General features: G+C 43.4%; 1 protein-coding gene across 1 annotated transcript in view; it reads right to left on the bottom strand.

Annotated features, from left to right (window-relative positions):
• Nucleotides 1–585: 585 nt before the first annotated feature.
• Nucleotides 586–26,256, bottom strand: part of LOC103359017 (SH3 domain-containing RING finger protein 3) — a 101,938-nt gene continuing 76,267 nt past the window's right edge. Inside the window, exons 5-10 of the mRNA XM_008284187.1 lie at nt 25,574–25,689; nt 22,739–22,909; nt 18,968–19,239; nt 14,852–15,177; nt 7,276–7,649; nt 586–4,687 (exon numbers count right to left, since the gene is read on the bottom strand). Coding sequence (XP_008282409.1) covers nt 4,519–4,687; nt 7,276–7,649; nt 14,852–15,177; nt 18,968–19,239; nt 22,739–22,909; nt 25,574–25,689 — 1,428 coding nt within the window. The 3' untranslated portion in view covers nt 586–4,518. The remainder of the gene's footprint in view (nt 4,688–7,275; nt 7,650–14,851; nt 15,178–18,967; nt 19,240–22,738; nt 22,910–25,573; nt 25,690–26,256) is intronic.

Below are 26,256 nucleotides of genomic sequence, written 5' to 3'. Positions count from 1 at the left end.
CTGCACACATCCCCTCGCAGACACACAAGGCCGGCCACCTCTCCCTCGTCACTCTAAATGCAAATGGAGGTGATCATTGGAGACAGGCTCGACTCCCGGAGAGATGAGGTTGTCATTTAAGGGGAGTGCCGGCGACGCTCTGAAATTACCAATTACACACCTCGTCCGTAGCCAGTGTTGGCTGGAGAACGCCAGGGAGAAGGAGGCCGATAAGAAAGGAGGAAGATGGAGCGGTGGGAAATGAGGTGAAGAGGAGAAGATGGAGGAGGGGGGGATGAAAAGAGGGGCAGAATGTCAGCTTAATTTCTAAACATCCCTCACCAACGTGTCTGTGAAGATAAAGACAGGAATCCTCTGTCAGATAACTGTACCTGGAGTGTTGTTCTTAAGGCTTCATAAGCTCCTAACGAGCACATTGTGGGTGAGGATAATTATAATTAGCGCGAGATATAATATGATTCTGTGGATGAATCCTCCGAGGGGCAGCTGTGGAATCCTAATGGGCTATACAGGTAATGTGTTTGTTATGTATCCCGGTTTCATTATCCATCCATTACAAAGCTGCAGGCAAGAAGATGCTGAAAGTCTGTTTTAAAACAAAGGCATTTATTGCGAAAAATGCACTTGACATGAAAAAACAATCAAATCAACCACGGGTCATCAGTACAAGACGATGCATAATGATCACATGGTAGAGAGCGCTGGGCGTGGCCAGCACAGAGCATGACTTCAATGGCACAAAAGGCCTATAAATATTCTGCACAATATAGAATTATATATATACTTTTTTTTTCTTCTTCTTCTCTGTTTCTCTCACTGTACCACCGTTTTCATCCCGACTCAGTCCCCGATGAGGCATGAGCGCCCATGCTGCACCGAGCTCTTTCCATAAAGTTTCTTTTCTGTGTTAGGAGCTACATACAGAGGCCTCCTCCCGCCCTCTCACACACACACACAAACACCCAAGTATCCATAGGAACAAATATGACCGACATCTAATTCAAGATGGCAGGGTGAGAGCTCAGGCTTCCTGGAAGGATGACAAAAAAATAAAAAAAAGTTTGTGGGATAATTTGATCATTTTTGTTTTATGTTGCGTTCAAGTCCAGTGGGAATTAGCGCAGCTGTTGGCCGCTTGTTCACATTTTTCAAGCCGTCTGAATGAAGTGGTATTTACAACCAGGAAGCTGAGAGCAAACGACAAGCTCACATCACGTAATTAAAACACATGAGAACATCGGAGAAACCGGCGGTTCAAGTTAGCTTCATGTAAAGTGACCACCGTGCAGTGGTTTTTTTTTTTATTCCTGACGTGTTTTGACTGTTGTAAACTCGTTCTCCTCGCCGTGAAAAAAAAAGAACACCGTGGAGGCGCGTTTGATCTGTCGAACACAAACGAGGACTTGTGCTTAAGTTTCACTCGATAGAAATTAGAGTCCTCGCAAACGTAAAAACTCTGCTCGGGGTTTGCGCCGAGCTCCTCTGGGGTCTGCTGGTTTTTTTGTCGTCGAGCTCGATCTGATTGAAAAACAACCATCGTGCTCATACGCGTACAAAGAAAAGTGGGAGAGAGGTCTGGCCTATAGAGTAACTAGTAGGAGTGTGTATTTGTGTGTGTGTGTGTGTGCTGACATTTGTAGGCACTAGGGTTTGACTGACAGGGTTTGAAGGCCAGTGGATAGATGTTCAGATCGAAGTTTCCAATAACTAATATCCAAAATTTGACATTTCCTGTTTGTTATGTTCAAGGAAAACAAACTGGCACTTTGAATCGACGGAATCGAAACACACCTCGTTGAAACTCATACAAATATCGTAGTCTGGTATATAAAATAAGATCAAATAGTTTAACGTGTAAAGAGTCACGCTGGCTGCTCCATACAAAATGAAAAACTTCTAACTCAAGCTCGTGTGACGCTTGTGATCGAGTGTTTTGTTTTTTGGTTTATCTGTCGCTCCAGGATTACCCATAGTGCACCGCCACCGGTCAGGAGATGATTACAGCATCATGACAGGTCACCTTCACTTCAGAGTCCAGCGTGAACACGGTGATAAATCACGCTTGCATTTTAAATCTCAGGCCTGCTTGTCTCCTTTTTCTTTACTATGCTGAGAATATACTCATATATCAAAGTGTGAGAGCTAATCGAGGGGGAAAAGAAGTTAATAAAAAGCCACACTTCTGATTTATCATCTGTGCTCCTGTCTTGTTTTCTGCAAATCTGTGGAGATCTGGTTGGAAGGTCTCCCTCATACCCGGGTGTTTATTCTTCAGTCGGATCATTTGGGAGAAAAAAAAACCCGACTTAAGTTTCTAAACTGTGTGTTTTTTTGTCCTCTAGAGTTCGGTCGACTCTGGGAAGCTTTCATTGATAAAATGCCAAAAACAAACAAACAAATAAACAAAAGAAGTTGTTTTGTGCCATTTTCAGTCCGCGTGGACCAAAGTGTTCTCCGTCTGTTTGTGTTTATTGTCTTCCCGATGTGACTCAACAGTGCTTCACCAACAACAGACTCCTTGTTTACCATCAAGTTAGAGCCAATTAGACGTTTGTGTGCTCCGTAAATGAACGAGCTGTTGTGCTTCATTTTTGGCCCAGTTTAAAACAAAAAGAACAAACAAAAAAAAGCAGGTGAGGACAGTCGCTCATGCCCTGTAACTGTGCTCTTGTCACTGCTGACCTCTCGCTGTCTGACGTCCTCGTGCGGCCTCGAGGTCTGAGCGTCGCTGTGCTTCTCTCTCCACCAACAGGGAAACAAGGTAGATGGTTGTGGCAGGATGTAAACTAGACGACGGGCCCGGATCCACATTCAGGACGTTAAAAATTCACAGAAGCAGACTGACTACACGCTCACTGAAGCGGTACAAAAATACTCGTTAAAGGTCGGTAAGAATCGGACGAAAAGGTCAAAGGCTGGCAGTTGTACGATGGATTGCGTCCCTGCGCTCTGACTCACAGGCGCTTCCCCGCCTCGATCGTACATTCTTCGAATCCGTTTGGCTTCGCAGTATTGCTGCAGTCAGACAAAAAAAAAAACTATCGACTGTATCTCAAGAAAAAGGCTTAGCAAGAGGAATTACTGTTAGCAATCTTTGTGACAGAACTCATTGTATTTCAAGTAGGGAATTTCCGAGGAGCGCCCACATTGGAAACTTTTTTTTTTTATCTGTTCGTTTGTCAGACTAAAAAAGGCTGGATAAAGATTTAGTCATTTTTGTCCCAGCAAAGAAATTTGTGCCTGCTTAAAGAAAACTCATGTTAATAACAGAAGGATGTGACAAGCAGCAGTGGAAATCCCTTTTGTCAAGTAAATACACGTGTAAAATACTGTATATGTCGATATACTGGCAGGTTGTATCAAATATTAACAAGTGCATTTCTTCTTCTTTTTTTCTAATCTCATACAGAAGTTCAAAAACAACTTTATAAATACAAATTAATTCTTTAAAAGACTTTTGGTGTAACGTACTGCTCCTTTTTTTTTTTTTTTTTACATTCAACAAGCCAGTTAATTCAGTTTAATCCAGCTGTGGGGTCTATGAAAATCTAATTTAATAAAAGTAAAATTTAAAAAAAAGTTGTATTTACTCAGATATATAAATAGAAAAAAAACCCAAATGACCTAATTCATATCTGACTATTTGCACCATTTGATTTCATATTAAACTCCCTGTGACGAACCATCACAGCATGACAACACAAACATCTATTTCAACATATAAAAAAAAAAGAAAAGAGAGAGAATGCTACATGCATCGTTAACATATATCGGGTTGAAAAGAAACATGTGCTCGTCACACGCTGGACGCGGAGATGTGCTTACAATGATCCTGGAGTGTCGGCTCACGCACTTCCCTCGCCGCCTGGCCGTGAAATATTTTCACTTCTCGGACGTAGAAAGCACCCGAATACAAGTTCTGAGGTCTCAGTGGAAAAGCAGAGCTAATGCTTCTTGTGCTAGTGTTTGCTGGTGGATGATGCCGAGGAGGAGGAGGAGGAGGAGGAGGAGAACGGGGGAGGCAGGGTTCGTCCTTCTGTGAGTCTGTGTGCCTTCAGTAGTCAACATCACGGGTCTGCGAGACGAGTCCGATGGAGCCCGACGCTGGCCGGGTTCTGGGGGAAGCTGCCCGGCTCCGTGTGTCTGGGCTGGTCGAAGCCGGGACTCGCTTTCCTGGACAGTGTGTGTGTCTGAGTTAGTTGGACTGATACGGATTTCCAAGTTTTCATTATTAATGCTTTGTGACAGCTTTAATGTGTTTTAATTTCAAACTCCGGTGTTGCTTTAATTATTAAAAGTTTGATGTGTGATGTTAAAATTTTCCACTTAAATCCAGACAAATTAGATTAAGGCAGGTTTATTTTTTTCTAGGTCAGTGTTCACATCTAATCCAATAATTTAAATCTGGAAATCCGATATCAGCCCAACCTGTGTGTATGTGTGTGTGTCTTGTCAACGTGTGTGCTGTATGACTCAGAAACAGGAACAGTGTGTGTTCGTTTGTTCACTTTTTGCAGTTCAGAAACTCTCGACGAAGCTGCCGGGAAACAGGCCGGTCTGTCCCGTCCTCTGCAGGGTGCCTTTGTACCAGCCGTCCTCCCTCTTCTTATGGACGAACACCACGTCTCCTTCCCGCAGCTCGATCTCCGCCTCGCTCTGGGGCGGGTAGGGCACCACCACACGATACCTGCCGCACAGAGACGCGTATGAGACACATGCTGGAGCGACCCACCTTAAAGAATTCAATCAGCGCCGGTATCAGTGAAGCTTTCGTCACAGTAATCAAATTAGACGGTGTTCTCAGCAGTGTGATGTTTTGGTATAAAAGGAAACTTCAACCCTGAGATTTTCTTGAATCCATCAAAATGTTTAATGGATTCTAGGAGCTATATTTTGTGGTTACGTGTCCACCTCGCTCGCTTCATTTAGCAATTTCCAGAAAGCCTTCCACAGAGGAAGGAGTTGCTAAAAGGCATCTGATGTTTTATGTTTTTAATAAGAGGCTGTGTACTTGTGGGGCTTCCACCCAACACCGCCTGCCTAATATAGTGTAGGTCCCCCTCGTGCTGCCAAAACAGACCCCTGAAGGTGTCCACGCAGCGAGGTGGGGCCTCCAAGTGTCGGACTTTTCTAGCACATCCCACGGAAGTTCAATCAGACTGAGATCTGAGGAGTTACTCCTGAACCACATTAGCAGGCTGGCACGATGCTGCCATGAGGGAATCCTGCTGCCATGAAGGCGTGCGTGTGATCTACAACAATGGTTCAGTAGGCGGTACTCGTCATAGCAACATCCAAATAAACGAGTCAAGGTTTCCCAGGAGAACCCTGTCACACTGCTTGACATCTTCTCTTCAGCAGAACTTGATTCATCAGAGCACCTTCTTCCACTGCTCCACGGTCCAGTTCAAACACAGCAAGCTGTGGCGCTCTGTGTGATTTGACGCCCTTCAGTCATGGCCGACGTTAAAGTATTTTTTTAGCGATTTGTGCTAACGTGGCTCTGCTGTGGGATCGGACCACATGGGCTCTTTGCTCCCTGCATGCATCAGTGGGCTCTGGGACCCTGCTGTCCCTCCTTGGACCACTTTTTTCTTTTAGATGCTCTGACACAGTCATCAAACCGTCACAATTCAGCCGCTCAGATATTTACATTTGCTCAGTTTTGCTGCTTCCAACACGTGAACACCTTCAGAAGTGATTGTTTCCTCGCTGCCTAATGTATCCCACATGAGCTGCTGTGACGAGGTGATCCATGTTTTTATTATGTTGTGGCTAACGGGTTTGCTAACGCCATCACAACACCTTCAACCACCTCCTGACTCTCACCTGTCTGATGGCTGAATGTATTTGTTTCTCTGATTCTGAGCGGCTGTTCTCTAAATTGTTTAAATTCACTACAGACTGGATTCTCAGCCGTGTGAAAAACTGGAGCCACTTTTAAAACTAAAGACTGATCTTTTACTCAATACTTGTAATTAAATTCTGATTTAAACGTACATTTAAAAGGGCTCCATTCTTTTAATGTGCATTTTAATGTTTGATGCTATCTTTAATTAATTACTATTCACTTAATTTGATTTCATTTTTCATTTTAATGCATTATGTAGATCACTTCGAGTCGCCTTTGTGTATAAACTGTGCTATCCCTCGCCTTACAAATTAAACTGTTTTAGCAGAGAGTTTTTTTTTACCACTTGAGAACCAAATTGAACATTTATTCCTGCACAACGTGTCTGACTGAATCCGAGTGTGACAACTTCCAATTGGCTTTGATAAATTGGGTGAAAAGCTGCAAAGTGAAGCATAACAAGTCGACGCTCTAAACACCGCTCTGTGTTGTATTATTCAAAAGCCAGTAAGTGCATTATCAGATGCTATCACAACCACTGTGTCGGTGTTTTGGAGCACCACTGTCCCATAGGGTTTGACATTTACCAAAAGCATTGCCAAGACAAGGTTGTTTTCCCTCCCTGCTGTTCTCTCTCTTGCACACAACAGAAGGAGCTGTGTGCACTGTCTGCTGTGATAACCGGCGCTCTCAGTGCACCAGCATCCTGCTGACATATGCTTCATTCCTCCTCCATGTGACACAACTGAAGAGTCTATAAGAGCGTGCCTGATTTTATAGCATTCCTCTGAGGGCCAACAAAGAGTGTGTGTGTGTGTGTGTGTGTTTGTTAGAGCAGAACTAAGGTCTTCCAGGCTGCTGGTCTGTGTAAGTTGTGTCTGTCAAGGATAAAAGAATAATCTATGATGTTTCACAGTCGTATTAAGCGTTGCCCTTGGTGAGCACTAAGGTACTTAAGCTCACATATTGTACTGTAGGTGCAATTTTTTAAATCCCAGCTGATGCACCGACAACAAGGACATGGATGGTGGTTTATATGCTTAAAAAGCGATCGCGCCTCAAGAAAAGCCTGGTCTTGCTCTTGGTGGGATCACAGCAGTAACAGCTTAATGCTCGTAAAAGTGTCTCTGGTTGGTCGGCTGGTCTTCATTCATTCTCTGCTGATGCTGTTGTTGACAGTTATGTTTATTATTTTATCCTCCAACCTAAAATTGTACAATTTGGTCAGAAATAATTGGCTATTGTTTTAAGTTTCGAGCTTATGCACCCATGCAGTCTGTTGCTTCAGTCGCAGTATTTGCTGTGATTGTGTGCATACCCACATACGACTGTGTGCAACCTTTTAATCACAAGATAAAAAAACTACATTTGATTTGCCTCCTACATCTATGCAGTGTGTGACATGCGAGTGTGTGTGTGCCCACCTCTCTCTGGACAGGGGTTTGGGTTCAGGCCTGAGGACCATCAGAGCATTGCCAGCGCGTGTTGCCGGGGGCGACATAGGGAAGTTGGTGTCCAGGGAACCGGACTTCCTGTGCAGAGGCTCCAGGCCCATCGCCCCCGCCATCTCGCTCTCGATTGGACAGGAGCCGGCTCGTCCCTGCGACGCCATTGGACAGGAACCTGAGCGGGCGTGGTGGTGATGGTGGTGAGGATGGTGGGCGAGGTCGGTGGCCACGGCGCCTTGGCCAGCCAATGAGGGGTCGTGGGTGGGCGGGGAGGACGGGGGCGAGCGGGGTTTCTTCTTGGCTGCGGCCCCCGACAAGAGCTTTAAGAGACCTCCTGCTTTCCTCTCCTTCTGAGGACGGAGGGATGAGACAGAAAGAGGGAGGGGAGAACAAGGGAACAAATGAACTAACAGTTGGTCGTCTTTTTCCAGAAAACGATAGATTTCACAAAGCCTGTGCAAACACTACGTCGAGTGTGTTTACTTTAGCAGAACAGACATGGTAAAACAATTGTGCTGTTTTCTTTATACAATGCAGGATGTATCGGAAATCTTCTGGCCTGAGACAGGAGACGTTACAGGTCGTTTTTATGCTGCTGCTGCTTTCTTATGTTGGAAGGACACAGGGGACGTCAGCTGCTTTAAAATGATGCATTTTCCTCATCTTACATGAAAACACTTTAATGCTTACTTGCTGAATCAGATGAGAAGATCGATACGGCTCTGACGTCTGAAGATCATGTCTGAACAATTAGGCGATTTCATACATAAATTGCATACATAAAAAGCAATTAGCAAATGGCAAAGACGGCCTTTTATAATATACATTAAGCAGCATGTCTGATCCAGGGTTGAAACGCTGTGTGAGTTGTTTTTACTGCCATCCTCCTTGTGTGACAGTCATGCTTCTGATATCTCATCTGCTCCATAGCATGCTAAATATAAAATATCTAGACATTCCAAATCAAATCGCAATATCTGTCCGAAAAATCGCAATAAAATATTTCCCCTTAACCCTTCCTCCCTACTGAGGATGGAGTTGAATGCGATTAGCGTAGCTTAGCATAAAGGCTTTCTGGTCTGTTACTCTTTCTCAGTTAGCTACGGCTCATTCATATGTTCACCATGAAACAATTACAATTACATTAGCTGCCTTCCCGTTAAACCACAATTTGTTGCTTTTGTTTTGCATTTTTATGTGTAAAATAAACAATCAAGACCTGATATGTTAATGATAGTGAGCTTTAGAGATGCTGAAAAGCAATTTAAGTAAAAAATAAAAAAATTGTTGGAGCCAGGTTTGCAGTTTCCTCCTGCTTCCAGGGTTTGTGCTGACCTGAGCGTGGCTATCAATCTTCTTAAGGGAGCAAGGAATTAAACTGTGTATTTTGTGTATTACTTTGTGCATTTGTGCATACCGTCACAGAATTTTATAAATAAATAAAACTAAAACTACACCAGCTAGTTTCTCGGGGATTTCGGTCAAAAACAATCCACACTGCTGGTTGCTAATGTTACTTAATTTGTGATTTCATTCAGACCTACAAAAAAAAAAACAGATCAGTGGTTTTGTACTGAATCACTTAGGATTAGGACAGCTCGTCTTTTTTTAACGATTTCAGAACCCTCCCTCACATGGCAGCCATAATGCCATATATGTGGTGCATTTCCTCTGAGCGAGAACAAGTAGTTCTGGGGCCGCAAGACACATCAAATTATAAAACGGCACCTTGCACTTCACTCACAGCTCAGACAGAGAAACAGCAGCGGCGTTGTGAGTAATTATAACCAGTCGATGTTCAGTGTGTAAATGCCGGGCGTGTCACAATGCGGTTCAAACTGACAGGTAGCTGAACAGAACTATTCTTCAAGCTGGTTACATGTGCAGCTGAATCTGCTCTATTGATTATAGACAAAGTGTTTCCTAATGGCCTCCATAAAGCCACATTCATGCTTTTCCATTCCAGGTTCATTTGTGATTATTCTGTTTTGTCCATGCAGTCAAACTACTGCAGCTCGCTGTGATTTTACACCCTCAATCATACCAACGTGGATCAATATTGGGCATGTCTGAGCATTATTATGACTTTTTTTTGGTGATACACAGATCCCTCATGTTAGCTCTCAGCTCTAGCATTTCTTTTCTTTACTTTTTTTCTTTTAAACAAACTGCTGCTGGATGAACCAGCCGGTAGTTTTACACATGAACGCAAATGATGCCAAAACAAATCTGTTATAATTCACTGTGAACCTGTGCTGCAATGTTTGGAACACACAACTAAATAATAAATCATAGTCCACGAGTGGCAGCGCAAGGTTTCAATGAACTACATTTGGAAAACAGTCGTTGGTATTATTTTTTTTGTTATTCAGACATTCACCTGCTTTGGCTGCACCGTCTCCCAACACTGTGGCGTTGGGAGTATCGCCTATCCACCGTGTCACATGTTGCCCATCTAATTATGTGTGCAGCACCTTTTAAATCACCGCAACGAAGTTAATTTTCACAGCTTTCCCAGGTTCTAGCTTTCGTTTCTGCACATGTGAGCTCTCGGTTTTCACAGTAATTCACACAAAGGCTTGTTCTCGGTGTGAATCGCACTTGGTCACATTGTAAAAATTGTGACCCTGAAAGAAGCACATCTACAGTCGAGCTGGAATACATCGTTAATAGTTTCTTTATTTTCTTCGTATTAATCATAAGACGAGCTCAGGGCCTTTTCGTTTTATTTCCTCTACACCAGCTGAACTGATGCATTGAATACTGCACAGCCTCGTACTGAACTAACACCTATCCTGACATATAATCACATCAGAAAACTGCACTTTTTCAATACATCTAAAATCGTGGATGTATATGTTTATCTGTATTTTGTATCGCTTATTTTCCTGCTGCTACCCAGCACTGCTCGCCGCCCCCTGTGGTAGGTCTGGCCAGCTGTCACACTACATTTGCAAGCCTTTGCAGATGGCTCCATAGCACTGTCAACTACCGAATCAGGATTTAAGCAAAAATCTGCCTGTGCTGCGTGATGCTCTAAAAAGTCGAAGCTGTCAGTAAATATGGAAGATCAAAGTAATGATCTGTCAAAGCAAAACCCAGAATGCAACACTGGAGAAAGCTTTCTTACTCATTTCAACTATTGTGTAGCTAATGAGCTAAAAGCTGTACTGAAGTGTGCAGAAGAATAAATCAAAAATATATTCTTAACATGAAAATATCTGAAAGAAATGAACAAACAAACTTATGAGGTCGTTAGACACAGACTTCATCCCAGAAGTTAGTGTTTCAGTCTAAAACTGTCGCTCTAAAAAAGTCACTCTGCTCAGTTATGTTTGGTTTGGTCGGCATAAATTAAACCCCCTATTCCTTTAATGAACGTCTTCTTATTAACCAAACTGTACCTCAACAGTTTCAAACAGAGAGGCTTTAACGCTGCTGTCTGCTGGGAGTTCACAGGACTGTGGGAGAAATATTTCCTCTAAATGACCTGCTACAGACAGAACATCTTGCATTTTATAGATCGGTTGACAATCAGTAGCTTAATCAATAATGAGTCATTCGCCCATTTCACCAAATATATGCAATTATTCAACTTTGAACAACCAAACGTGCTGCTATCTTCACAAAAATGAAATGAAATGTTTCTGCCCCAACACGAAACACTAGGCTAATATCGTCAGGCAGATGTCATCAAAGTTTTCTGTATTGGTTGACGAAAACTTTCTTTTGCAGAACATAATCCAGAAAAAGATTCTTGGGGTAATTTGGAAATTGTGTCATCACATTATTTGTGCAGCAAAGCAGCTTTAACACCATTGTTTCCAACTCTTTGCACTGCCTGCAGCACATGTAGCAGAGTATGCATCACAGATCGCAGATTTCAGAAGATTTTCTTACTTGCTAAACTCGGCATTGGCCCTAAAAATAAAGTTCTGGTCCAGCTCTATAAAACACAGTCTCGATAACTGATCAGAATCAAACCACAGTGAAAGCGATTTGATTCACAGTCCTGATCATCCGGCTCAGTGCAGAGGTGGGATGGCACAGGAAAAAAAAAAGTGCTGAGCAAAGCACTTACAGAGGCTGTATGAACACTTTGACTCAGCAGAGCCATGACAGAAAACGACCTGCACCCTCTGCTCTTATGCTCCAAGAAGCAGCGCTGAACAGATATGCATTTCCCCACGCAAGAATATAGCACTTCTTACTTTCTCTCGTTTTTTCCGCCGTCTCTTTTTTTAAACATGAAACTGTCACTGCTCCCTCTCTGAATAATATACATCTGTTTCTGTTGCTGTACTCTGGCGCGGCGCTGAAATATACACTCTTAAAAACGTCCCGCTGTTTGGGCAACACAGATCTTCCTCCTGTTATGCAAACACAGATTGTCGGAATTCTAATTTGGGAGAGGGAGGATGAGGCGGAGAGGTAAATAGAGATGAATAGATGCAGAGAAAATGAAGGGGATGGAGGGAGGGCTCGAGGAGGGTGAGAAGTAAAGGAGAGGACATAAAGAAGAAGGAAAAGAAGGTGTGGGTGGAAAGAGAGAGAGAGAACAGAGGGGTGTAGGCAGGGAGAGAGAGAGAGAGAGGGAGGGAGGTGGGATAGAAAATGGCACAAAAAGTGAATAATCACGCCCTCTCTTCTTTCATCTGCAGGCTTAAAGGCTTAATCTGCCTCCTGTGAGTGTGTGTGCTCGCCTGTGTGTGTGTGTGTGTCTGTTTACATGAGCGTGTCTAACTGCTGGTGTCGTTCCCGAATAATCCACCAGGGAGCAGCACACACTCACGTTTTAATCTGATTGTGGATCCGACAGTTAAGTGGGATTTTTCATGCTATGCAAAGAAATTATGTACATGCTTGCATCTGTATGAGTGTTTGTATGTGTGTGTGTGAGGTTTTCTTTCATTCCAAATGTAAGAAACACCACAAACACAAACAGACATGCAACCATTCACCGTTGATGTCGGGCCACTGAATGGAGCAGCTTTCACCTTTGAAAGCAGACAGCAGGGTGTAAAGATTGCTCAGGGTTGATGGGAGTAATGCACTGATGCCATTTTCTGTCCACCCACAAAGCTAATTACTCTGCCATTTTACTCACCCACGCTCTACAACACTGTCGAAATGCTTGTAAGGTAAATTTACCGACAGAGAAACCCAAGGAAATTTGAGGACGGAATGGGACGAAGCCCGCACGCCACGTCTCAAACGCGCTAATCGAACGGATCACAGCAACTTCATATTTAGCTTGGTGAACTTGCTCTCCCTGCTCACAGCTGTTGGTCTATAAAAAGAGTCTCTGTCTCAGGATCAAGTGCCAGCATTAATTTAATATCGCTTTAGAGTTAGATGCACAGCCAAAGCACTGCAGAACAGAAGAAAGCAGCTCATGCTAAAGTGTCAGTGGAAAGTAAGGCCCATATTATCTAAAGTCCAGGTCTCAAGACATTTTTAGACTCTTCACGACCTGCTGAAATCCTGCAAGCACTTCTGACAGCCTTTTCCTTGGCAATTGCCCCAGAGTGCAGACTTCTTGGAAACGGTCTACAAATGCATGTCGGTGTCCAACGTGATATGTGTCTGTAATGCTGGCTGCGCTCTAGACAGTGTGACAGTGTGTTGAACAGAGATTACCCTAAACTGTGTCTGCCAGACAGTTATCATGGCTGCTTCATCATTTTCTCTGTAACAAAGTGTGACTCTGTGCAGCCTCGTTGCTACCCCGACTTCAGACCTGATATTTCTGCTCTGCCAAGCTCGAAGCCACGAAGATCTGCTCTGTGAATGAGACTTAGGCTGAACACTTAGCAAACAGATAACATGATGTTTTGGAACAATACCTGGGTTTTGTGCAGATTCTCACTATCTTGAAATTTGATCTAAAGAGCCTCCCTCGCCATAAAACACGAAGCAATCTGGTTTTCAAGGCACAAGGCTTTTGAAACAGCATTTAGATCATAAATGGATGCTGCAATTAAAGAAAAATACATATTGTGAGGTTGTTCTGAGCGGAGTAGCCGCTCATTCAGGCCGGAGAAGGCAAGTCATCATTTAAAATGTTACAGACCAGCTGAGAAAAATTATATCAAACCCTCCAATTATATGATCGTTACTGGATATAAAAATAACAAAAAGCTAATTTTGTACATGTCGTCATATGAAGGAAGCATTCTTTTATGTCAGGATGACATTGGTGGCCTCGTTCCAACCTCCTGAAATATATTCAGTGTGTGTGATATAATCCTGAATCTGGGCTTTTAAAAATAAAAGTCCACGCCAGCTATGCATCTGACGATGTAAACAAGGCCCCTGCCTGCTGTTCTATAGTCAATGAGCTGTTTGTCAGCTAGCCATGTAGTTAGATTAGCTGTCCCAGACAGCGGAGCCAACAGTGAAACAAATGGAGCTGAGACAGATGCGAGCATTCGGCGCCATCCTTCACTGTCAGTGTGGCCGGCTTTAACATCCACAGCTTTAGCGCTGCAGCTCTCGCAACATATAGGATGGCATTCAGCATTTGTACCAGCTGCCTGGGTGAATGACACTCACTGAGGTAGAGGAGGCCTACTGGCACATCACATGCACAGATGCATACAGACTTACACACTATAGATTTCACACCCAATAAACTGTGAACTGTGGGAGACAGAACACCTTTTCTTTACCTGGCAGGGTGTTAAAGTTAATTAAAATACTATAAAAGATGAGTATTTATGGGACAATTAGCAAGGAAATGAAAAAAAAAGTAGTAGCGGCAAGTTGTGCTACAATAGTTGGTCTGAAATGAGGGATTGTGTTGATTTGAGGTGCAGCCTATAAACACATTTTAAATCCCCTCCTCTAAGAAAATGAGCGTGATAGATTCATCTGGATAGATTACCTACTTGGTTGATCATTAATCTTTTGGTTGTTTAAATCAAGCAAAAATATCTAAAGTTTCATCGTTAGAAGAGTCTTTCCTGGTAGTAAGCCGACAGTTTGGAGGATCTGGAGTGTTGATCAGACAAAATCAGCTGCTTGAAGACGTCAGTTTAGGCTTTAGAGAGCTGTATTGGACATTTTTCACTACTTTCTTACATTAGACCGAATTATTAATACATTGATCAAGAAACAAAGCAGCAGAAAATGAAAATACATGTTTTTGTAGTTGTAGTGAAGTCCTGGAGAATCCTCTGCTCTTAATGAGTTCCTTTGAAATCTGCAGCTTTGTTATGTTTATCTGTAGTAATATGGTTAATATTGTTTTATAGGTTGGTCCTTATGGAACGTTCTCCCCTCAGATATTACAACAGGCAGCAGCAATCACTAATCAAAGACTTATTTTACGATCAAGAGGTATGATTTTCATGGTTGGGGGGACCAAATTTCCTGCAATATGTTTTGTGATTATACATGTGGAGAGCATAATAGAAGTCGCATCGCCCTGGCAGGACAGCCAATTACTCCATTAGAGAAAACGTCTGACCAAAAAGCCAAATGTTAAAACAAGCTCATCATGTTTGAGTCTTTGCTGAAAAGTGCAATTATTGGTGAGGATGAGCCTCACCTTCTCTGCTTTGGGTGCGAGGGCGCCCTGGGTGGGAGCGTGGGAGGGGCCCGGCGATGGAGGCTGCAGTGGACTGGCCGGCTCGCCGTTGAGGAGCACTGCTGACACGTTCGGAGGAGTGAGACAAGAAAGAGGGGAGGACAGGGGGAGGATGGGACGCGAGGCAGGGGAGGAGAGGGGCGAGGGCCCTAAGCTGGGTCCTGGAGACACCATGGAGAGAGGACGACCCGATTGGCCAGGGCAGCGCGAGGGGGAGGAGCTCTGAGGACGCAGGGGAGAGATGGCCACCGTGGGGCGCTCTGGGCTTCCAGCAGGGGGACTGTGGACTTAAACACACACAAATACACGTGTGGATTAGTATAGCTGAGGGGGCTTTTACACCGACCGCTGCCATCACTCGGCATTAGGCCCGAGAGGGTCAATACTCTGCTGACATTGAGTTTGACTCAGTGACCTTCTGAGTTAACATCTGAGGAGAGAATTGGTTTTTATAATCGTCTGTCTGTAATGTGTGTTCAGTAACGATGCGCAGTGAGAGTCATGATAGAAACAAGTGCACTTTCAAACTGCTGTGGCACATTTAGATCATTGAAATGCATCTCTGGATTTACTGGGAAATGCAATTACGGGAAACACTGCTGTACACGTTGTAAAGGCTAATATGCGGTAATGTTATGGGCGCCACCTGTGCTGGGCAGAAAGCAAAGAGGCACTTAAGTTAGCTGGCCAGTCCATCACATAGATAAGAGTCGATGAACAGTTACTTACTTATTTATAACTGTGTGAATTTAGGAGTAGTCAGTTCACATCACTTACATATTTAGTCTGTCGGAAGACTCCCACTACGGAGAGATAAGGCCATTCTGGGAGGTCTACGAGTTGAGTCACGGTGTGTAAAAATATATCAAATAGTGAGCTTGACCAACACTTTTCACACAGTGGGAGATCTGCTTCTGTTCACACAAGCATAAGGTGGTATTTCTCTATCCAGCGACTGATGAAAGGGAATATTTACAAGTGACGACGGAAACATTCTCTGGCAGGAACAAGCCAACAAACGCTGAGAAGCTTAACTCTAAACTAAAGTTCCCCCCCAACCAAAAACGGTCTTGGATGTCCTGAGTTTGGAGCACTTTGCTGAGCCTTTCATGAGGGCAGGAGTGCACAAAAACACACACCCACGTAAACATACAGCAATGCCTGTGCATACAACTCGCTTGCACAACGACACACACACACGCATGCACACACACATGCACATGCACGGTTTCTAGCCACCTGCTCTGCTCCACTGCAGCACTCAGGCAGAAATCCACAGAGAGGTGTGCTGGTCATGTGATAAAACCACTAAACGCCAGAACTATGCACATACTTTATTTTGTAATGGAGACCAGATGTGTGTGTGCGTTTGTGTATATGTGTGAGAGCGAGAGAGCATGAGAGGGGGAGAGAAAAACAGAGAAAAGGGGAAAGAAGTGCAGAGAGAGAGAGAGAGAGAGAAAGGAGAAGCTCTGTCATTACGCCTCCATAAAACGAAAAGCACGGTGATGTCATTCAGCTGTGTGTGTGTTTGTGTGCGTTCGCTTGTGTGTGTGTGTGTGTGTGTGTGTGTATGCATGTACGTGGGAGTGCACATGTCTGTATGTGTGTTATTCTTGGCAGTCCTCTCACAGTGTGTACTCTTCAGCCTCCCAAAAGAAACCTCGGCCATTATTTTCTCAAAGGGGAAGAAGAAAAGATACAAAGGAAGAGAGAGAAAGGCTTGTTGGAGAGATGAATAGACTCTGAGTAGAGAACAAGGCTGATATGATCTAGACCTTGTACAGACGCAGGTGTGTGTGTGTGTGTTTCTGGGGGGATTGTGTGTGTGTGTGTGTGTTTCTGGGGGATTGTGTGTGTGTGTGTGAGGATGCTTGTGGCACAAACAGTGCTCTTTAGCAGCGTCTTCGCGTCGTGTGCGCCGTTTGTGTGTTGGAGCACATGTAGCAACGGTTCGATTGTGCTTAATTGTCTGAAGGAGTTACAGAATGTTCCCGTACAAGCGTTCTGAACCCAACGTGTCGACAAAGTTGATTCAGCAGCTTTGTGCTGCGGCGTGCGAGGACAGAACGAGGTGGAGGATGTGTACGAGACGCTCACATCAGGTCTCACAGGATTAACACCTCCGACAACAGCCGTCACTGCCTTTTGAGTTTTGATTAAACTCCAAAAAACCTCATCTCTGTGCATCAAAGTTATATATTTTGATGTTTTTTCCCCCCGTTATGTTTAACTTGTCTTGTACTACTTTATGACTAACACATTTTTGCAAATCTAAACATGAAACTCTTCCCTCTGAAATGTTCCAAACAAAATCTGTGGGCAGCACTGCATTTAGTCGACATCATATTTTACAAACGCATCACAGTCTTTCGGTGCACGCCGGTTATCAGTCTGCCTCACAGCAAAAACAAGCCAGCTGTCTGGGTTTTCTCCTGCGTTACAGCGGGTCCGACACAGAATTAGTTTTCTCCACAGGAACCTGATTGGATAATACTGACCTCCAACACGTTCAGAATGAAGCGAGCCAGACCTTATCGCAACATCAGTGCAGAAGCTGTCAGCGCAGTGAGATATTAATATTCAAGAGTCTGCATACCTTTCGGCCATGTTGTGTACGTGGAGACGCTATGAACTAAATCTCAGTCTGGCCATTTATTTGGGCGCTCATCCAACTTTTTTTTTTTTTTATAGCTCTGATGTTTTTATTTGTTCGTTTTCAGTAACTATTACACTTGTTTAAGAGCATTGAAAAAGCTGGAGGTTAAAGAGGCGATTGCAAACCTGCCCATGGTGTGGCGGCTACTTGAATTAATGACTGCTCAATATTCCATTATGCTGTAATCAGACACTAAGGGTCTAAAATGCTGCAAGGTCCCACATGATCTGGAACCTACTCCTTTAAAGCAGGCTGCAGGCTGGCGAGCAGTTTTGTTGCAGAGCATGAGATTGAGAGAAAACACCGGAGTCAGACTCCATATAATTTCTTTTAACCTGCTGAACATTTCTTTCGAGGAAGGATCCACATCAGTGTGACACGGTGACACTGTGGGAGGCTTTAATGTGGTTGATTCTGCAGCAGAAAAGCAGGTGCTTGTTGTGTTTTTTTTTACAGGTGCACTTCAGTTTATGAATCACCAAGTTCACATCTCTGTCTTTGTTGTGTGTCAAAAAGAATGCAGGTCCTTTACCTGCTAGTGGAGCCGTGACATCTCGTTAGATCCTGATCACAGAGAAACTGTTACGACGGGAACAAAACTGATGCTCCTGAGGATTCAGTGATTTAAATGTAGTGGTCAAATGATTATCGCTGTGGCTGATAATCGGATCCAATATTTAGTGTTTTACTGATGTTATTTTTTTCACCAATTACCGCTAAAATGAATGACTCCAAAAACGCGCTCCTTTAGCTCTGATCCAGCTGCCTTACTCTATCTGTCATCAACACTCTGTGATCTCCAGCAACCTCCCGCCCACAGCACCACCCTGTTAGTTATGTGACACGAGCAGCAGCCTGACAACGCTGAAGGATAAATGTAATGTGCTATTCTAATTGAAAACATGGAAAACATAAATATACAACATAAGAAGTTTTGTGTTGGAGTTTGTTTCCTTCTAAATTCTGACTCAACGATTTTTACCGTAGCGGTTCCAAATAGAGCTGCAACGATTCATCGATTCGTGTGTTAAAGCTGCTTGGCAGCTATTTTAATAACTGATTAATCAGTGTGAGCGATTGCTTAAGAAAAGGAGTTAACTTCTCTGATTCCAGCTTTTAAAATTTGAATGTTTTCTGGTTTTATTCCTTTAGACAAGAACCTATCTTTGCATATCAGCTAACAGGATATTTAGGAATGTTATCTTTTGCTTTAGGACACACTGATCAGCATCTTTCACAATTTGTTAAGAAAATTATTGTTAGTTGCAACTGAAGTTCAAACTACTATTCTCCTTGATTAGTATATATGAGTATATGAGTAAAAACAACATATTGGTCGACCCCTAATCAAGTGTGATTGTACAGATTTACAAATGCTTGATGTGTATTTCTGCTGGCGTGCACATGCTGCTGCTTACCCAGCTGCATTGAGGTGCGTGCCTGGTTCACCGTGTGCTGGCTGGAGCGCAGGCAGTTCTTTAGCTGGGCGGCGGCAGTTTGCGGCGAGGACGCGGGACTGATGCTGTTGACAGAGTTGTTTACCAGGGGGGTGGAGGGACGGGACGAAGAGGGCCCCGGGGACCCCGGGGACGACGGGTCGGAGATTTTACCCGCCACCGGACTGCACCCACTTCCTCCTACTGGACTGGACAAACACGAGCCCCGAGTGCCGCCAACTCCAAAGGGAGCCCTTCAGAAAAGAGAGAGCAGAGCGATATTGATTTGTCGTTTAATTTACCAAATGGTTATAGATGATATTTATAGATTTTTGCTTTCGTCAGCACTGGTCATACGTTAACATCAGGTTTACTACTTTGGAACGACTGGTCTTCCTGCCATACACACACATGCAGGGCTGCAGCTCTGTCCATCGTTGTGGACTGAAATATTTCAACAACTATGTGTTTGCCATGTAATTTGGAACAGAAACCCTAAAGATGAATCCTTACATCTTTAGTGATCCAGAGATTTTTCCTCTAGCGTGTCAATACAGTTCATATTTGTGGGTTTGAGTGAACACTGTACGATCGGTTGCCGTGACATTTTGACTTTTAATAACTTGGTGATCTTCTTTAATAGTTTTATATAATTGTATATCTTCTTCTCTAATTCTTGGATTTGCTGCACTTGCTGTTGATCTGACTTGGAACTTTCTGCACTGAATGAACAAAAGTCTCAGACTGACTTTATTTGTTATAAAAACAAAAGTTCTGCAAAGTTCTACCAGTGCTTGAAGGAGTTCCACCTATGGTGTCAGACGGTTCTGCACTAGCATCTTTAAAACGTTTTCCGAATGTTGCACTGAGAACATCCTCCCTTTATTGTCAAACACTGTGGTCATGTTTTATAAGAGGACAGTTCCTCAGCAACGTCCTCAGAACATCTTTAGAACATGACGTTCCGGCACCGAGGACTCCATTAACGTTGGTTCTTCTTGGATGACTTCTAACCTCATAGGAACATTACTGGAAATGACCGATATTAAAATGTTTTTTGAACATTTACCCCAAACGTTCTCTGTGAAGCATTATTAGAACTTGTAGGTAATGTTAGCCAGTGTTCTTACTGGGCTGTTGGACTTAAATGAACTGCTTCAGCCATTTGCCCACGTCTTGTGGCTTATGACCTGTATAATGGCAATAAGCAGCTTTTAGCATGAACATGTTAGACATGTTGGTGAACATGGTAAAGATCGTCTCTTCTTATCAGCGTATTGTCACTGTGATCATGTCCATGTGGAGCCTCAGAGAACCGACAGCAAGGCCGTTCCTTTGTACAACATGCTAATGTTCAGCCGGTAGTTTCGTCCATAATAGCAGGAGCTGCAAACAGGACTATTAAACTCTGTCAAAGTGAGTAATATCAGTCCTACTATCTGACCGGTGCATCAGCACGACATAGTGTCCTGCTGTAACATATATGGAGCTGCAGGCTGCTCGTGTTTCTGTCTGAAGAGTGCTGAATGGCAGAACAGTGAGCTGAACATTATTGACGCAGCGGTATTCACACTCTTATGGCTGCCCATCGACTTCCTGTCATACACATACAGAGTTATGGCCTTGTGTGTGTGTGTGTGTGTGTGTGTGTGTGTGTGTTTCTACCAACACACACAAGTTATTCACAGTGTCTTTGATTTAAGGTTCTCTGTGGACATCACACATACACTACTTCAATTGTTTACGGCGTGTGTTGTGTTCAACAGATATCCTGCAGATATTTTTGGTCACTTCCAGCAACTTTAGAGATTTCGTAAAAAATTTTTAAAAACCAGACAATCCAGGATAACAACAATTCGGATGCATTCACGGATTCTTGGAATCAGATAAAATTGCCACGCACACATACATACAGTTGGTATCACACAGGATAATAAATCCCACGATAAATATGCAAATATTCAAACTGCAGTTAAAAAAAAAAATTGAATTCCAATCGTGGCCACCTGCATTGATCTTACTCGACAATGTGCACGCATGTGTGTCCGTGTCCAGGTCTGTGCGTGCATCTTTGTCAGCCTCTGATTATCATATTGAGAAATTTCTGAGCTGCACTGCAGACAAAGGAGGAGGGGAGGTACGGAGGGATGGAGGGAGAAGGAGAGAGTATGCTTGCGTAAAAATAACAAATTGCCTCTCATTTGATTATTCGCCCATCTTGCCTTTCTTTCTCTCTCTCTCTGCCTACGATTGCATAAGTGCAGAATGTGAATCAGCCATTCATATCCACTGGAGAAGGACACCTGCTGTTTTTGCAGTCGTTTCAACTCTTTGTATCATTCTCTCGCTTTCTTGCTTCTTCTTCGTCCTCCTCACGGCGTCATTTTCTCTTCCAGCTATCTTGTATTTAATTTCTTTTATTTTCCCCCCACACACAGTTCTCGCCTCTCCTCACGTTTTCTTTTCTTTTTTCTTTTCTCTTCTCTAATTTTCTTTCTTTCAAACTCTTTCTCTGTTTATCTCACATTACCTCATCACATCCTCCATCTTCCCTCATATTTTTCTCGGCCTTCTCCCATTATTGTAATTCCGCTTTGCTTTCATTTTCCTCCTCTCTCTCTCTCTCTCTCTCTCTCTCTCTCTCTCCTTTTCCTTGACTGCATCATGGGGCAGAATACAGATTAGATGAACTGCAAATGTTTTCATGCGTGCAGGAATAATGAGGGTAATTAAATTGCCAAATATTTCAGCACACTATGTTTTTTTTCTTGGGTTTTATTTGTTTTGAACAGCTATGAGTAACAGTGTTGTGTAACGACAATGATGATAATTATGATGATGATGATGATGATGATGACGATGATAACGATCTACAGTGAGGACGTGGTAGCCAAACATTAGAATGACACTGCCAGTAGCATCATTTGAATGTCGCTTTGTACTTTTTTATTACATTTAATTTAGGCTAATATTTACACTAAAACGGATAAATTGATTTCACACATGTTGAGGATGTATTCAAACACACAACAAAACATTTTTCTATGTTCTTTTTTTGCAGTAGCCTCCTGGAAAACGACTTCTCAGACTACGCTTCTGGTACATTTGCTGGTGTGACCAAATCATTTTGGTAGTTTTGGTGGCCACAATGTGCAGCACAGGCTGAAGAGAGAAGAATATATTACCACCATGAGGAATACAGTGTCCACAGGGTGCACCTCTTCCAACTAAAGCCCCAGAAATTGCTTTCTGGACATGCCTTTGTGACAAGAAGCAGTCTGGGCACACGGAAACACATGTGCAATTACATGCCGTAATACCTAGCAAATAGCACTGTTCAGTCTGCTCTGTATTCGGGGTCTGTCGGAGGCTCGGAACATTACGATGTAAATTACAATGGTGGTGGTAGTGCTCGTGCTGGCATTGCCGATATGTGAGGACAAAATTAGTGCCCTTAGTCGGGCTGTATTGCACTGCTGGGTACATTTGACCAAACCAAATCAACTGAGTGACAAACGGAGGGAAAGTCTGAGCAGGACGGGTGGCTTTTGTAGAGATTAAACCTGCGTGCCCTGTGCTTGTACTGCAGCTTCTCGAGCAATTCAGTCACTCTTCCATCTTGGGCCAAGGAAGTGAGAAAGTGCGCTTTAAGCTGCACTCCTAATATGACTGCGACTTACTTTCATGTGGATGCAGCGATGACACAGTATCAATACAACACCGCCTTCCCCATCCATCCACAAGCTCACTGACCTGGACACCGGGGTGACATAGTTTCCTGGGAAGACTCCAGAGGCAGCGGTTCTCAGCGAGGTGCCTTTGAACCATCCGTCTTGACACTTCTCTGTCACCCGATACATCTCCCCTTTCCGAAGCTCCAGCTCGTCAGCCTTCTGGGGTTTGTAGGCGTACAGAGCCAGGTATCTGGGGAATTGAAGCCGACAGACAAAATGCAAAAAGTGAGTCAAATAATAAAAAACATTTAAGTCTGCAGGAAATATCGAGCAACTGTTCACCACATGCCGATTATCTCCCACTGGGCATCTTCATCTGGAGGCATGCATGTGGATTACCCCTAATGTACTGTACTGCACGCTGAGCCGAGCAAAAACAAAGCTAAATGAACAACTGCGAAAAGACCGAACACTATCAAATGAATGCCTTCAGAAAACTCGAAGACACTTGTGACAGTGTGTTAAAAAGGACGAAGAGAATTGTATTTTCTTGTGGTATCAAGAAAATAACTGAAGAATAATCATGACTCTTTCCTTTTTTAGCTGTCAGAAAAACCTAGAATTATCACTTCTAACAAAAGGACGCCTTGAGCATTATGCGAAAAGTATTTTTTTTTATACATCTCATTTTTTGGTTTTTTTACTTTGCAATGCAGAGGAACAAAGGATAGGAGCCCACGTACTGCAGATGCTCCTGCAACTCCTTTATTAGACCATCAACGTTCTGATCTACAACGGGATCTTTGTCAGGTCAAACAGATGAACAGTGCTGGCTTGTCCTCCCACCGTATACCATTTTCCTGGGAGGTTTCGTGTCTGTTTATCTTATCTTTGAGGAAGAGAGGGCAGGAATAAGATAGTTACTGTAAATGTGTGCTTGCCAGGTATGAGTAACTCCTGTAGTCTCCTGCAGCATTTAAAATCTGCACAACAACACCAGGATGTCAAATAGATTTTTGAAAATACAACAACTTAACTGGATGGAATAATTTTACCTTCTGATAACAGCTTGTAGAGAATTCTGAGATGTAGTTTTGAAGTTTCTCTCTGTATATACTCCATAGGTAAGTTATCTGATCATACATTCTCCTTTACTTAAATGAAAAGAAAGAGGCCTTTGGGGATGCTGATCTCTGGTAATATTCTCCTACCAGTGTCCCATTTTGATAGACCTCACAAAACCTGTATCCATATCAGCCAGAATTATTGGCTTTGGTTTCTGCAATACTGACAAATTAAAAACAAAATAAACACTGTTATTAATTCACACCAAATTCTAGTATTTATTTTTTAACAAAATCCCCAACAATTTCATTTTCTCCTTTCTCTCTGACCACTAGAGGCTGACTCAGTGATTGTTTTTCCCCTCTCTTTGATGGTATAGGATGCTGTAAACTGATGCCTCCTTGTCTACCTGCTCACAACTGAATGGACGCATTTAGCGTCTTTCTGTGGACGTCTCCACGTCGAGCTTTGTCTGCGGTACCTGCGTTAACATATAAATGAGTTTCTTGGTCCTGATGCTGGGAGACACGTAGAGCCAGACTCCGACGGAAGACGATAAGACCACAGAGTAAACAAGCCCTATATGTGCTGCCTCCCCCGTTGCCATGGTAACAGATGTGGGGGACTTTCTCCCGTCTCCTCATGGCAACAGGAATAGTTGCCAGGTCAAGATGAGAACGACCGACCTCATCAGCGGGAGAAATCCACTCCGGACGCACGTGTGTCTTGAGAGAGAGAGTGAGAGTGTGTGTGTGTGTGTGTGTGTGTGTGTGTGTGTGTGTGTGTGCGCGCGCGTGCACCTATAGCGCTACTTGGAAGGTGACGATATTAAACCCGACAATGTTGCTGTGTTTGACTCACATCCTGCAGGAAGGACACCACGTTTGTGCTTCTATACTCATGAGGACCCCCGCTGGCATAATGTACTTCCTGGCCTCTTACCTAATCTACAAACCTAATTCTAACCTCGGACGAAGCACAGAGGACTGAACAGATGACCTCGCTTTCCAAAAATATCCTCACTCCCAAGGTCCAAAGCTTAAAAACTGGTTCACACAAAGCTGGAGGTACGCGAGCGCAAACACACGCTTCACCTTGAGGATAGCCGTATTGTTCTGGCAGTTACCCGGTGGATTAATTATGAGGTGCATTATAGAAAGGTCTTGGTCAGCACTAGTATGTCAGCAGCCATCTGGATGCGACTTGTGCACTTGCATTTCCTCAAGTATTTTGTTTGATTTTCGTGAGCGGGACGGGTCGCTTGTTAGGCTCCGAATCCGCTCACGAATCTATCAGCTGATCAAGTCAATAGCAAAGCTTACAAGTGCAGCCGTTGGATCCATACTTTGTCCTGTGAATCCATACTGAGTCCTACTATTGCTTTAATACCCACGTATAGAGTGTAATTTTCCTTGTTCGCACACTGACCAAGTTTTTTTTTGTTTCCCAGTGGCCATCTCTATGAAGCACTAAACACCGGTACAGTAAAACGCATGGTAGGGGCCATGCCTGTGCTGCTCAAAGCCTTGTTATGAAACACTGACGCCAGCATCACACCACTGAGGAAATAGTGTGTAACTGTATTTTTCCTTTCTGAAGGGGATTTCATCCTTGACCAGTGGAGGAGTAAATGTGGTTGCAGAGGTGGTGGAACATGGCCAATACCTTTGGGCACAACAGAGAAAATATTTTTAACACTGCCAGGTGGTGGGTTCTGAAATCACGCTTGGATCTCAGGTACACATCCACTTGATAAACAGAACGGACAGGTGGAAGGAGGGACAAAAAAAAAGAGAAAAAGAAAGAAAGGTCACAGTTGGGTGAGCTGACAGCACTGAGGCGTACTCACATGTTGAGTGGCAGCTGCACCTTGGCGTGGGCCAGCAGCTCAGAGGTTATAGATGCCACTTTAGGGGGCACCAGTACCCCTGCCGAAGAGGGAGAGGGACCCGGGGGTGATGCATCCTGAGGACACACAGGAAGGTATATAGACAGAAAGAGTGGTTTTCATTTAAAATAAATCATTATGTGCAATACATTCCTGCAGCCTTTTCAGCTTTTCAGTATGCATCCTGGGTATTATTCAGCAACAACATATTGAACTAAGGTATAAGAGCAACCACAGGCAATCATTCTAAAAGCAACACGTCTGCTGTAGAAAGCTGTCAAAACAAGGAATAATGGGGCGCCCTGATAACGGAACAGTAAGGGAAAAATATCATGTGGGTGCAAATTCCCTGAGCAGCTCGTCTCTGGTTCGATTCCCGGCTGGTTGAATTAATGGCCGCTCTTCTCGTCTCTCAGTCATAGTTCCTGTCACTCTCCACAGTCAATTAAAGGTTATAAATGACCAAAATCTTTAACATATAAAAAATGATTTGAATGATTTTATGGACACAAAACTGTCTATATGGTGATAATATCTGTGACCGACGTGAACTCTGGTTAAGCACATGTCCAAGTAATCAAGACATAGAAGCTCATCTAAAAAAAAAAAACTCTATTGTCATTGTAAGACTTTATTAAAAAAAT

Source organism: Stegastes partitus, unplaced genomic scaffold, assembly GCF_000690725.1.
Source record: "Stegastes partitus isolate 25-593 unplaced genomic scaffold, Stegastes_partitus-1.0.2 Scaffold350, whole genome shotgun sequence".
Lineage (NCBI taxonomy): Eukaryota > Metazoa > Chordata > Actinopteri > Pomacentridae > Stegastes > Stegastes partitus.
This window is presented reverse-complemented; position numbering and strand designations above follow the sequence as displayed.